Source organism: Antrostomus carolinensis, unplaced genomic scaffold, assembly GCF_000700745.2.
Source record: "Antrostomus carolinensis isolate BGI_N321 unplaced genomic scaffold, ASM70074v2 scaffold3986, whole genome shotgun sequence".
Taxonomy (NCBI): Eukaryota; Metazoa; Chordata; class Aves; order Caprimulgiformes; family Caprimulgidae; genus Antrostomus; species Antrostomus carolinensis.
In genome coordinates this window covers 44,425-55,301 of record NW_010319606.1, presented here as the reverse complement: position 1 = coordinate 55,301, position 10,877 = coordinate 44,425, and the positions used below count along the sequence as shown (strand labels likewise).

The following is a 10,877-nucleotide window of genomic DNA, read 5'->3' as shown; positions in this document are numbered from 1 at the left end:
TCTTTCCTGACTGCAGCTGCTCAGTATGGGTAGAGATTTCCCTTTTCAGCTCCCCACTCTGAAATGACAAGGAAGAGCACGGTGTAATTTTGCTGTTCCAAATGTTTAACTCACTTTTACACGCGTTTCACGGAATTTGAGGTCTCTGGTGGTTACTTTTTCATTGAACCATGCTTCAGCCTCTTTACGATTTTGCTCAGCAATGACTTCATACTGTCCCCTCATGTCATTCAAGAGCTTGGTCAGGTCAGTTCCTGGAGCAGCATCCATTTCAACGCTGACTTGGCCACATGCACTGCTTTGGATGCCCTGAAGCTCCTAGAGAGATTTAAAATAAAGTTTCTGTTAATAAAAGGCAAAATAATTCTACCAAAAAATATACGTAAAGAAATATATGTGATGTAAATTCTGTTTCAACAAGACTCTGTAGCTCGTGTATGTATTTCTTTCACTTAGTAAACTCAAAAAAGAACAGCAAACAGAACAAATAGTGAAACCGAGGAACTCCCACTGGCGTAAATAAGGGAATAATTTGGTATTTCACAATTCCATCTGCCTTGTTATGAATTTATGAAGAAAAAGAAAAGTACCTCTTCATGATTCTTCTTGAGATAAGCCAGCTCTTCATTCAGGCTTTCAATCTGCATCTCCAAATCAGCTCTTGTCAAGGTCAGCTCATCAAGAACTCTGCGCAGACCATTGATGTCGGCTTCCACGCTCTGGCGAAGGGCCACTTCGTTCTCATATCTGTAAAGAAAGGAATTAAATACAATTTTTTACGTGGTCAGTGAGGTCAAATGCAAACTATTACTTTGTACTTATATGGCATTTAATATGAAAACTTAATACACCTGATTGTTACAATATTGTTTCATAATTATGTTAAAGTATTCTACAAGGAAAGAGATTTTAAAGTACAAATGATTTTTTTCCTTAAAATATTAGTAAGAGTTGTTGTAATATTCAGATATACTCACTTCAGTCTGAAATCATCAGCAGCCAGTCTGGCATTATCGACCTGCAGAATGATTCTTGCATTGTCGATAGTTGCATTAATGATCTGGAATCCCAACAACATTCAGAGAATTATATCACTGTAATCCCAAATACAATTATAATATTACGTGTATTTTGTTAGACTCTTGTATAATTTACTGTGAAAATATGTAGGACAGATTTTCAGCTTCTGCAAATCCACATGGTTCACCTAATGGCAGGATACGGTTCACATCTATGACTCGATAGTTTATAATCTCTGAAGACCTTGCTGGGTGGTCTGTTTCAGGAATTTGTCATGTAAGAAATATGAACCTTATTAACATTTCAACTTTGTAATCTACAAGAGTTTGTAGAACTGGATTCCATCACCATCTTCTCCTAGACCAAGCGACAGCATCGTGTGATGCAGCTACAGAACTGCAGTTAATACACAAGAAAAATTCAACCCATGGTACCTGTGCAGGGTGACAGAGGTTATTACAGGTGTTGGTACTGTAGAATAAATCTGCTCTTGGTTTCTGAAAGGAATTTATTTTTATCCAAAATCTTATTAGGTGGATTACAAATTTAAAGATACTTCAAGCACATTGCTTTGCTACCTTGGTTCGCAGATCCTCAATTATAGGATAATATTTGCTGTAGTCGTTTGCAGATCCAGGGATACTGGTGCCAGGGCCATTTTTCTCATACCACTCGCGGATTTTGCGCTCCAGCTCGGTGTTGGCGTCCTCCAGAGATCGCACTTTGTCCAGATAAGCGGCCAGACGGTCATTGAGGTTCTGCATAGTTTCTTTTTTCGAGCCAGAAAGGAGACCACCATCCCCAGCACCAGCAGTGGCAAAACCACCTCCAAAACCAGATCCTGAGCCACTGCCAAAGCCACCTCCAAAACCAGCACCTGAGCTACTGCCAAAACCACTTCCTAAACCTCCACCAAAAGCGCTGCCTAAGCCACTTCCATAGCCACCACCTAAACCACCACCAAAGCCTCCCCCAAAGCCGCTGCTTAAGCTGCTGCCAAAGCCTCCAGCTGAGCTGCTCCCAAAACCCCCGCTGTAGCCAGAGCCTGAGCCAAGCATAGAAGCAGCACCAAAACCTGCTCCAGATCCACCACCAAACCCAAGTCCGCTGCCACCAAAGCCTCCTCCACTAGTGCTGGGCATCCTCAGAGACCCCCCGCCAAGTCCACTCCGAGAAGAGAATTGCCGGGACCCCCCGCTTGTGCGCACAGACAGGGCCATGGTGCTCCAGCGCCCTGGTCTGTTCCACAAGGCTCACAGACAGAGCAGAGAACGGCTTAACCTTTATCTGGGGAAGGCGGTGGGTGTTCCAGCAGTGGGTGTTCCAGCAGTGGGTGTTCCAGCAGTGGTCCCCACCTCCTCAGAAGATCTTTAATTAATCCTTCCTCTCTCTCTCGTTTGGAGGGGAAGGCAGCTCAGTGTGTCCTGACGGAACTAACTGATATGTGCCAATCTAAATTGCCAACGGGAGTGGAAATCTGACGCCCTCCAGGTGTTTGCTGTCCGAGGGGACATGGGTGGAGTGGAGCTCAGACATCACGAGAATCTTTTGCAATGTGCAGCGGAGCATGGAAATTTCTTTTCGCATTTAAATCCTTCCTAAATAATTTTTCTGTCATTACATACTCGTTGCTTTCTTGGTTTGGGGCTGTAATTACAGAGCGCTGGAGTCGGTGGAGCGATCCCTTTCACAGCCCAGTGTGCGTGTCACAAATGGGTTTCTTTTCATAATGCTCTTCTGGCACGAACTTCTGCCAGATGGACACTCCCTGTGTGTTTAATAAGGAGTAAGAAAAGTGATTAACAAATGTGTGTGAAGAGGCATATGGACATTGAGTGATCTGCAGGTTGATAATTGATATGAAAACATAGATATACTTGATTATCCGAAATATAATTTGTAATTGTGTTTTCTGCCCTAAACCTTTCGTCATTGAAGCATCTCTGTGTAATATACGTAGCCTAGACCAGCAGTTTATACTTTTGAGCTGAAAACCAACCCTTATTTCTTCTAAATAGTTTGCTATTATAACAAAATAAGGAAAACTATTTCTTTATTTTGTGCTTTTTATGATATAAATCTAAAGTGAAATATAATAAATAGTCTTCTTCAATTTATGTATTCATTTTCATTTATTATGAAATGCAAATTGACACTTCTTATTTGAAAATTAGTTTTTACTAAAGTGAAGCTGCATTACATTTGAATGGTACTTCAAGTTCAGAAAATCAACATTTTAATGCATTTTTAAAAGCAGATCTACTCTAAATGTGCTAGTACATAAGAGAAAAAATAGATTGCTAAACTTGGATTGCAGTTGAACTAACATTTGATAGAGAGTGTGTCATCTGTATCTGGTAAATTCTTTTTTGGCAAGTTCTGATGAGGTGTCTGTCAAGGTTTCAGAAATAGCAGCTCTCTTCTAAAAACTTTACATTTATTAATATGTTGAAAGTGTGAGAAAACTTAAGGCACCAGATGTTGAACTGTCTGAAAAAATTAAGAAAAAGTTCTTGTAGTGCTTTCAAAAGAGTCCATCACTATCCAGAGCTTGTTAAGCACATGGGCAAATTCTGTCCCACGTCTGCCTCTAATGACTTTCACCAGCTTAGTGCTTTGAAACTTCAACAGTAAACATTGCTTCAGGATTTTTATACATTTAATTTAGATTATTTGAAAAGGTGTAGTAAATTCCTGCAATGTCATATGACTTTCTAATTTTTACTGAGCAAGTTTTTTCCTGCAGTTTTAAGACTCTGTGCCATTTACAGCTTCTCTTCAATCTCTTTGATCTGAGAGGAGACGACCTTGCCATCAACCACCTCTTCAACAATTGTCTTGATCTTCTTAACTTTACTTGATTCTGGTAATGAAATTGAACAGGGAATTAATGAAATGCAATGTATATTGACAGAATAATGTTGCTGTAGTACTAGCAGCAGTTCCACCAAGGAGAAAATAGAGAAAGGCATCTAGATAAAGGAAATTGGTGAGACATACCTTTTTCAAGCTCTGCTGTAGATACATCCAGTTGGAAAGATCTGTTCAAATTATAAATTAAAAAAATATAAATATATGGTGCTAACATATTGAAGAAGCATCCTTGTACGTTTCCTGTACATTTAATCAAGACTTGTAATGTCCTTTCACCAAGACATCTGACCGGGTGTTTAAATGTTTTCTCTGTCAAAATAAAACCTGCCAACCATAGACTATAGGTGAAATTAATCTGCAGACTCGTGTCTGCAGTGCTCTAACTTCAGCTCATGCAGATATGCCTAATCTAGTTCCTGAGCCTGGAGAAGCCACAGTCATTACAATTATGGACAAGTTGGTCCAAAATTGAGCTACTGATGCTTATGGAGTGTGAAAATCTATCTGCTCAGCTCACAAAGGGTAACTGTATGTACCTGTGCAGAGACTGAGAGAGACAAACTCACTGACTTCCACAGCCGCTTCTGAAACCGAGCACAGACTGCTGCCTGCTCTGAATCTGCAGTTGAGAACTGGGCAAGAGACTTCCCCTGCCTCCCCCAGCCAGATGGAGAGTGGCAGATTTTACACTTTCACCCTCTGTGAATATAGACAGTATTCGCAGCGTCGTTGCTGTCATACAAAACTACACCGAGAAGCCAAGTGTGCGCGTTTCCTCACCCGCTGTCCTCGCCTTCCAGCAGCCGGCGGTACGTGGCGATCTCCATTTCCAAGCGAGTCTTGATGTCCAGCAGGACACTGTACTCGTTGTTCTGACCCTCCATGTCCGCTCGGAGTTGCCTCAGTTGAGCCTCTAACTTGGCAACTGCTTCCTGTATTTGGGTGAGCTGATAACTGTAGCGTGCTTCAGTTTCAGCCAGGGTGTCTTCTAAAGACTTTTTCTACAGCCGGTGACAAGAACAGAGATGTATTATTGTCAAGAGGATACATTTTGTGTTAAAATATAATTTTGATTGAAAAACCTCTCATTTTCTCTATCTATCCTTGTAACTGTCTACTAAACACAGTCCTTATTTCAAGTACTCTTTATTGTTTACCGTGTTAAACTGAGACTGTAGTTCTATCTCCAGACTGTTCAAGATCTGTCTCTGCTCGGTGACCTCTCTCCTTTGTGTTTGCAGCAGTTCCACGTTGATTGCTACTTCCTGGTTCAGTTCTTCTGTCTGAAATGCAGCAATTGAGGGGCTGTAAGCTGCAGCTAGGCATGACGGAGGTTCTTGCTGATATTTAAGTCATTGACCTTACCTGCTTCTCAAACTGTTCTTTGGCTTCTTGACGGCTCTTTTCTGCCAGTTCTTCATATTGCTGTCTCATGTTTTCCATAATAGTTGCAAGATTAATACTTGGAGCAGCATCCACCTCTACGTTAACTGAGCCGCCCACCTGTTTGCGCAGCCTGTCAACGTCCTACAGCAATGAGATTGTGTTAGCATCAGCTACAGGGAACTTCCATCCTGATGATTGGAAGCAAATTCAATAGCTACAGGCATAGAAGTAATTCTTAAATAGCACAGGGCAAGATAACTTAATCACCTTGTTTAGTGCACCTTGTGTTAGAACATTTTAGTTGTTTTGTAGCAATAAATGCTGTATCCTAGGTAAACTATCCTAGAAAAACTTACAAAAAGCTGATTTCCTTAGGACCAGCTCTGTGGAGTGAGTGTAGAAGCCTTGGTTCACATTTGTACACTTTTGTGAGGTAACAACTCCTAAACTGCAAATTATTCTTGAAGAAAACCTTCTCTCTGAGTTTCTGGAGCTGTTCAGCTTTTGATGCCTGATAGCTTGGCTGTGGGTTAGTGCCACACACAGTTATACTGCTTGCAGAAATGACACCAGTGCTTCAGTCCTGCACGGCACAGTGTGAAGTGGGTGGCTAGGCTGACTGTTTTTCTAGATTGGATCTTTCTAATACAGCACTTAAAGAACGTATTTTCTGCGGTGTGACAAGGAGTTGACACTTTTGAAGTCGATAGTATGACACTAAGGGGAAAGCTTGGGCATATACCATCACTGAGATTTTGTTAACAGTCATCTTGAATTTAGGATTTCAGTTTGTGTCTTTACTTGTAAAGGGGAAATAAACAACAGTTGTGTAGCATTCTTACCTTTGTAGGTCTGTGAAACTATAAATATAATGCTAAAGGTAAGGTGCAGCTTGAGCTTAGACTCCTAGGAGACACCGAGTACACACATCTAACTTGTAGGTATCTCTGCATGAGCCAGAGCTCCTCTTACAACCAGCAGAGACCAGAGTGTCCCAGGTGACCAGGGTGTTTGCTCTGCAGTGAGCTCAGTCACTCTCCAGGCTATGTCTGTTTTATTGGCTGTCTCTCAGTTGCTTATAACAGAACCATAGGCGCATTCATATAGATCATATAGGAATGGGTATCTAAATTTTGATGTGCTAATCTGGAGCTGAGTCCCACTGTAAATGTAATATTCTTTCAGAATAACCATGAAGATTTTGTTACTCCCAGTGAGGCTGAGTTTATGTGTGCCACTTAAAAAACCCAATATTTCCCTGACAGTGTTTGGCTGCTCTCACCTCCGCGTGGTTCTTCTTAAGAAAAGCGAGTTCTTCATTCACACTTTCAATCTGTGACTCCAGATCAGTATTCGTCAAGGTCAAGTTATCACGAACTCCGAGCAGCCCGTTAATGTCACTCTCGACACTTTGCCTGAGCAGAAGTTCATTCTCATACCTGTAAAGTAAGGCTTGTTTTGTCATCATGAGAATGCAACTGTTTGATGTAATAGAAGCAGGAACTACTGTGGCCTTAGTTGTAAAATTTTTATTAAACTTTACATTAGAAAATGTTTACTTCTCAGCTTTGATATCAATAACTAGAAGGTTTCATGAAGAAGAGGAGCACGAAAGAGAATTTATGAAATGATCACAGAACTTACTTCAGTCTCAAATCATCAGCAGCCAGTTTGGCATTGTCAATCTGCAGGACGAGCCTCGCGTTGTCCAACTGTGCAGCACCAATCTGAAAAGGAATGGTTGCAAAGTGATGAGTCTTTGCACATATGCACACCTGATCCATTTCTGGAAATTAATACTGCATGTGGGCTTCGTCTTGCTTAACTTTAGCTGTCTGTTAGTCATCTAAGTTTAAGCTAAATTGCCTTTGAAGTGCGTGGAAGGAATTAGGGTTTTCCGAAAGGCAAATTATCCTGTCATAAAATAGATATATACAATAGTAACTCATTTGTATCTGCTCAGAAGAAAGCATTTATTTTTCTTAGCTGAGACAATTGCAATTTGGAAAAGTACATTTTCTACAATAGATCATTGTTTATCTCTCCAATAATTGCAATTCATATATTTATAGATGGCTATATGATATCTTACCTTTTTTTGGAGATCTTCAATTGTTGTAAAGTAGGAGCTGTAGTCATGCCTTACGTCGGTGGTATTCTTCTCGTACCACTCCTTGATCTGCTTTTCGATCAGGGAGTTTGCCTTTTCTAGAGAACGCACCTTCTCCAGGTACGAAGCCAAGCGGTCGTTTAGATTTTGCATTGTTGATTTTTCGTTGCCGGTGAGCAGTGCATCGTGACCAGTAACGTTAAGCTGGAAGTTGCCAGCGAAGCCTTGGCCATGGCTGGTGCTGGCAGATATGCGGGTGCCGTAGCCACCAGCTCCCCCATAGACACTAGGTGCCTGGATCTTCTGGATGGCCGTTTTCCTGGAGGTTAGACCGCTGACACTGGGTGCCATGGATTGGACACGGGTGCTGGTGCCCCACTGAAAGCTTCGGTTAGAAAATGCCATTTGTGTTCTTCGTCTGCTGAAATGAAAGAGCTGAATCTGCACAGACAGAGAGCAGCTGAAGTGGAGAGCAGCGTGTGTGCTGTGAACCTTTATACCCTGTTTCAAAGAGGAAGCACAACAGTTACAAACCCCACCTCTGTTGACACATAATGTAACTGGTGTCAGCACAAACAGCACAGCATATTGCCCCCACGCTCCCTACAATGGAAAGGGCTTTTCACTTGTTCCTCTGTGTCTGAGAGAAAGTCCCCAGGTAGTTGGGCTTGCTTTGTTATTATTTTGAATAAAAGACAAGACACAAATAAACTGTTGAATGATTGATAACTGTATACCTGCTGCCATCCTCTCAATAGGCCTTGTGAACAAACGAGCAGATTCTTACCCCCATGTGCACTGTAGGAAATGAACATGAGAGCTGACAAGAGACTTAAAATATTTATATTTGCAATCAAGTCTGTATTTCTGTTGAGTAAGCAGCAGTTTGGGCCTCCGGACAGTCTAGAACAGCATAGAAATTATTAGAAAGGAGGGATCTGTAGCTACCATGTTAATTCATTTTATAGTAAGCACAACCCCATTGTCACACTGTCACTGGAAGGTGAATGTTAATGTACTTAGCTTGCATTGGCTACACATTCGGTTAGTATTAGAAAACCGTTACCAGTTAAACTCCAGCTTTCAATCCAGTTGGAATTAAGCAGAAAGAGAGTTGCCTTGTCCATCAATAAAGTCATAGGAACAAGAATATTGGAAATCTCCGTTCTCACTTTATTTAGTGTATGAGATGTTGAGGTCCATCGAGCGACAGGAGTCGCTGAGATCAAGCTTCCAGCATAACCAGCTTCCTGTGTGGCTGAAGTTAAAGCACAAGTGTCCCTCCTGCCTCTCAGTGTTCCGGACAAAGAGGCTCCCAGCTAACGAGGTCCAGTGCCGGGTGTTCCATCACAAACCCCGGTGTTATGTTCATTAACAGGAAACCAACTGCCTTTGTGCAGTGTATGAAGAAACCAAACAATCCTACTTCTAGTCATACCGTGGTTCCTACACTGACTGTGGTTTATACTTTTGATAGAGAGAATGCAGAGATAAAACAAAGCAAGGGAAGAACGCGATTGCTGAGGGGGTTTTTGGTGCTGCAGGGAAGCAGGTAGCAGGTGTGCATTGGGGCAGTACGGAGGTGTAACTCCTCGGGGCACTGCACTGACAGTGCTTTAGTGTATGAATAATGCACAGCTATTCGGGTAGAACAATTAACACGTGTTGCTTGTGTTAGTGGAAACAGCTGCTGTACATGCTGATCTGCACCTTGGGGCAAGGAAATTGGTGAGACACTAAGCTTTGGAGGCATTAAACTGTGTGTTAGAAGCATCTTCAGGTTTCTGAGAACACATAACCTGGGATATTAGGGAATTTAAGTTACTGTGCTATGGATTAGTCTAAATAGTATTGGATCAAGGCAAAGAGTTAAGCTGCTGTACTTAGCCATTCTGAAAATATGCATCTTCCAAACCAAAGCGATCAGCGCTGAGGGCAGAACTTTTTTGCAAGAGGATGCTGTGAATTATCTTTGGACCTTGAACTTCTTTGGGTGTAACTGCTAATGCAGACCATTTATGACAGTTGAAACCAAAGTACACTGGCTGTGTCAATGGGACTGTCACTATAGAAACTCAAGGTGGGTCATCTTTTGTTCATTAAAAATATTCAGACTGAGTAAGAATCGATTGTGTTAGTAGGGCAGAGCTTACACCTTTGGAGCTGTAAGAGGAATACAGCAAGAGATCCTGCTACATTACATCTCTTGGCTATGTATTTCACTGCCTGAATCTCTCATGGTATTTTATGATAGTCTATTTAAGAGTAAACATCCTGCTTTGAGCAAACGGCAGAGGTTGTTACCTTTCATGTTTGCCTATAAATGCAAAAAGATGTCATTGAAGGTCTAGATTGGCTTTTGTGGGTCAATTCACAACTATCCCACCTCTCTATGGAGAAGCAGCTACATAGTTTAAATATCAAAAGCTAATTGCTGTGTTGTTAACTTCATGTCAGGTGTTTGAAATTTACAGAAGCTGGATGCTATTTAGAAATGTAAGAATAACAGAAAAGGACATTTCAGATTGACAGAGAAATAAAATTCTCTGATACAGAAAAAATTCTGAGCTTTTGTTCTGAACTCTAAAGAGTGAACACCAAGGACTGTATCTGTGCCAGTAAATGCAACAAAGGCAAGGCCCAGAGACTGGCCAAAGGGCAAGTGGCTCATCATGGCCCACATGGCCAAAGCTGTACAGCTCAGTTGGGAACAGTCATCAGCCTCTCCACCTCTTGAACTATGCCCAGGGATTATCTTTTTTTTGTTGGTTGGTTGTAACAGGAAGTTATCTAAATAGATGTTGAGCAACCTGAAAATATATTCCCCGATAGCTGCAGGGTGATTAATGTTAAAGAAGAGCTGTTAACACTTTGCTGATGCTTTAGTTCAACGGTGCAGTTTCCAGCCGAGGACTCGGTTGTGAATACTCTCTGGAGGACAGTCTGTGGATTCATGTGTAGCACTTCCTTTCAGTGCCGTGCTTGGTCGACATGGTTTGTGTGGAGTCATCATCAAACATTCATAGCAACATCAATAAATTGTTTGATTTCCTGAAGAAATCTCACCTGTGTGACAGAAGTTGAATGTATATTAGAGAGCAATGAAGATAAGTTGTGCAGGGTTATGATAACATGTACCTGCCATTTAGTATTAGTCACCTTTACTAACCAGTCATGGGTAACCAGTCTTAAGAGTTCAAGGGAAAAAGACACACCCAACTTTTATGCTGCCTTTAGGTGGAAAATGTGCTTTTCTTTTGGCTGACTTAAAGATTTCAATAAAGAAGAGTCTTTTAGTTCAGTCTTTAGTGATGCTCCATTCTAAGAGTGAAATCCAGGGCCCGTTTGTTAGTCCCTGTAACTCCATTGCTGATCTCAGTTTGGATTTTGTGCCATAAGAATTTGAATGTGGAAGATCTCTTCCAGTACCATCCTGAAAGAATGAAAACAGGCCAGAAATCCATGGCAGCTGATGCACTTCTAGGGA

General features: G+C 41.5%; 2 protein-coding genes across 2 annotated transcripts in view; both read right to left on the bottom strand.

Moving 5' to 3' along the window:
• The window catches only part of LOC104525974 (keratin, type I cytoskeletal 12), a 3,434-nt gene extending 1,194 nt beyond the window's left edge, over positions 1-2,240 (bottom strand). The window contains 5 exon segments of the mRNA XM_010169283.1: positions 2-58; positions 157-318; positions 591-747; positions 978-1,060; positions 1,599-2,240. Of these exon segments, the coding sequence (XP_010167585.1) occupies positions 2-58; positions 157-318; positions 591-747; positions 978-1,060; positions 1,599-2,240 (1,101 nt within the window).
• Positions 2,241-3,785: 1,545 nt separating this feature from the next.
• Positions 3,786-7,795, bottom strand: KRT20 (keratin 20). Its single transcript, XM_010169282.1, has 8 exons — positions 7,373-7,795; positions 6,925-7,007; positions 6,563-6,719; positions 5,260-5,421; positions 5,052-5,177; positions 4,675-4,895; positions 4,021-4,061; positions 3,786-3,883 (listed from the first exon to the last, which is right to left on the bottom strand). The coding sequence occupies exons 1-8, from the start codon at positions 7,793-7,795 to the stop codon at positions 3,786-3,788; spliced, it is 1,311 nt and encodes a 436-aa protein (XP_010167584.1).
• Between the last annotated feature and the right edge of the window lie 3,082 nt (positions 7,796-10,877).

What these genes read in the sequence shown, in the direction of transcription:
- KRT20 (XM_010169282.1), bottom strand. Translation starts at nt 7,795, where the DNA reads ATGGCATTTTCTAACCGAAGCTTTCAGTGGGGCACCAGCACCCGTGTC. An exon ending in TTGAAGATCTCCAAAAAAAG is followed by an intron (nt 7,008 to 7,372) that starts GTAAGATATCAT and finishes ATTCCTTTTCAG; the next exon opens with ATTGGTGCTGCACAGTTGGA. An exon ending in AAGAACAGTTTGAGAAGCAG is followed by an intron (nt 5,178 to 5,259) that starts GTAAGGTCAATG and finishes GCTGCATTTCAG; the next exon opens with ACAGAAGAACTGAACCAGGA.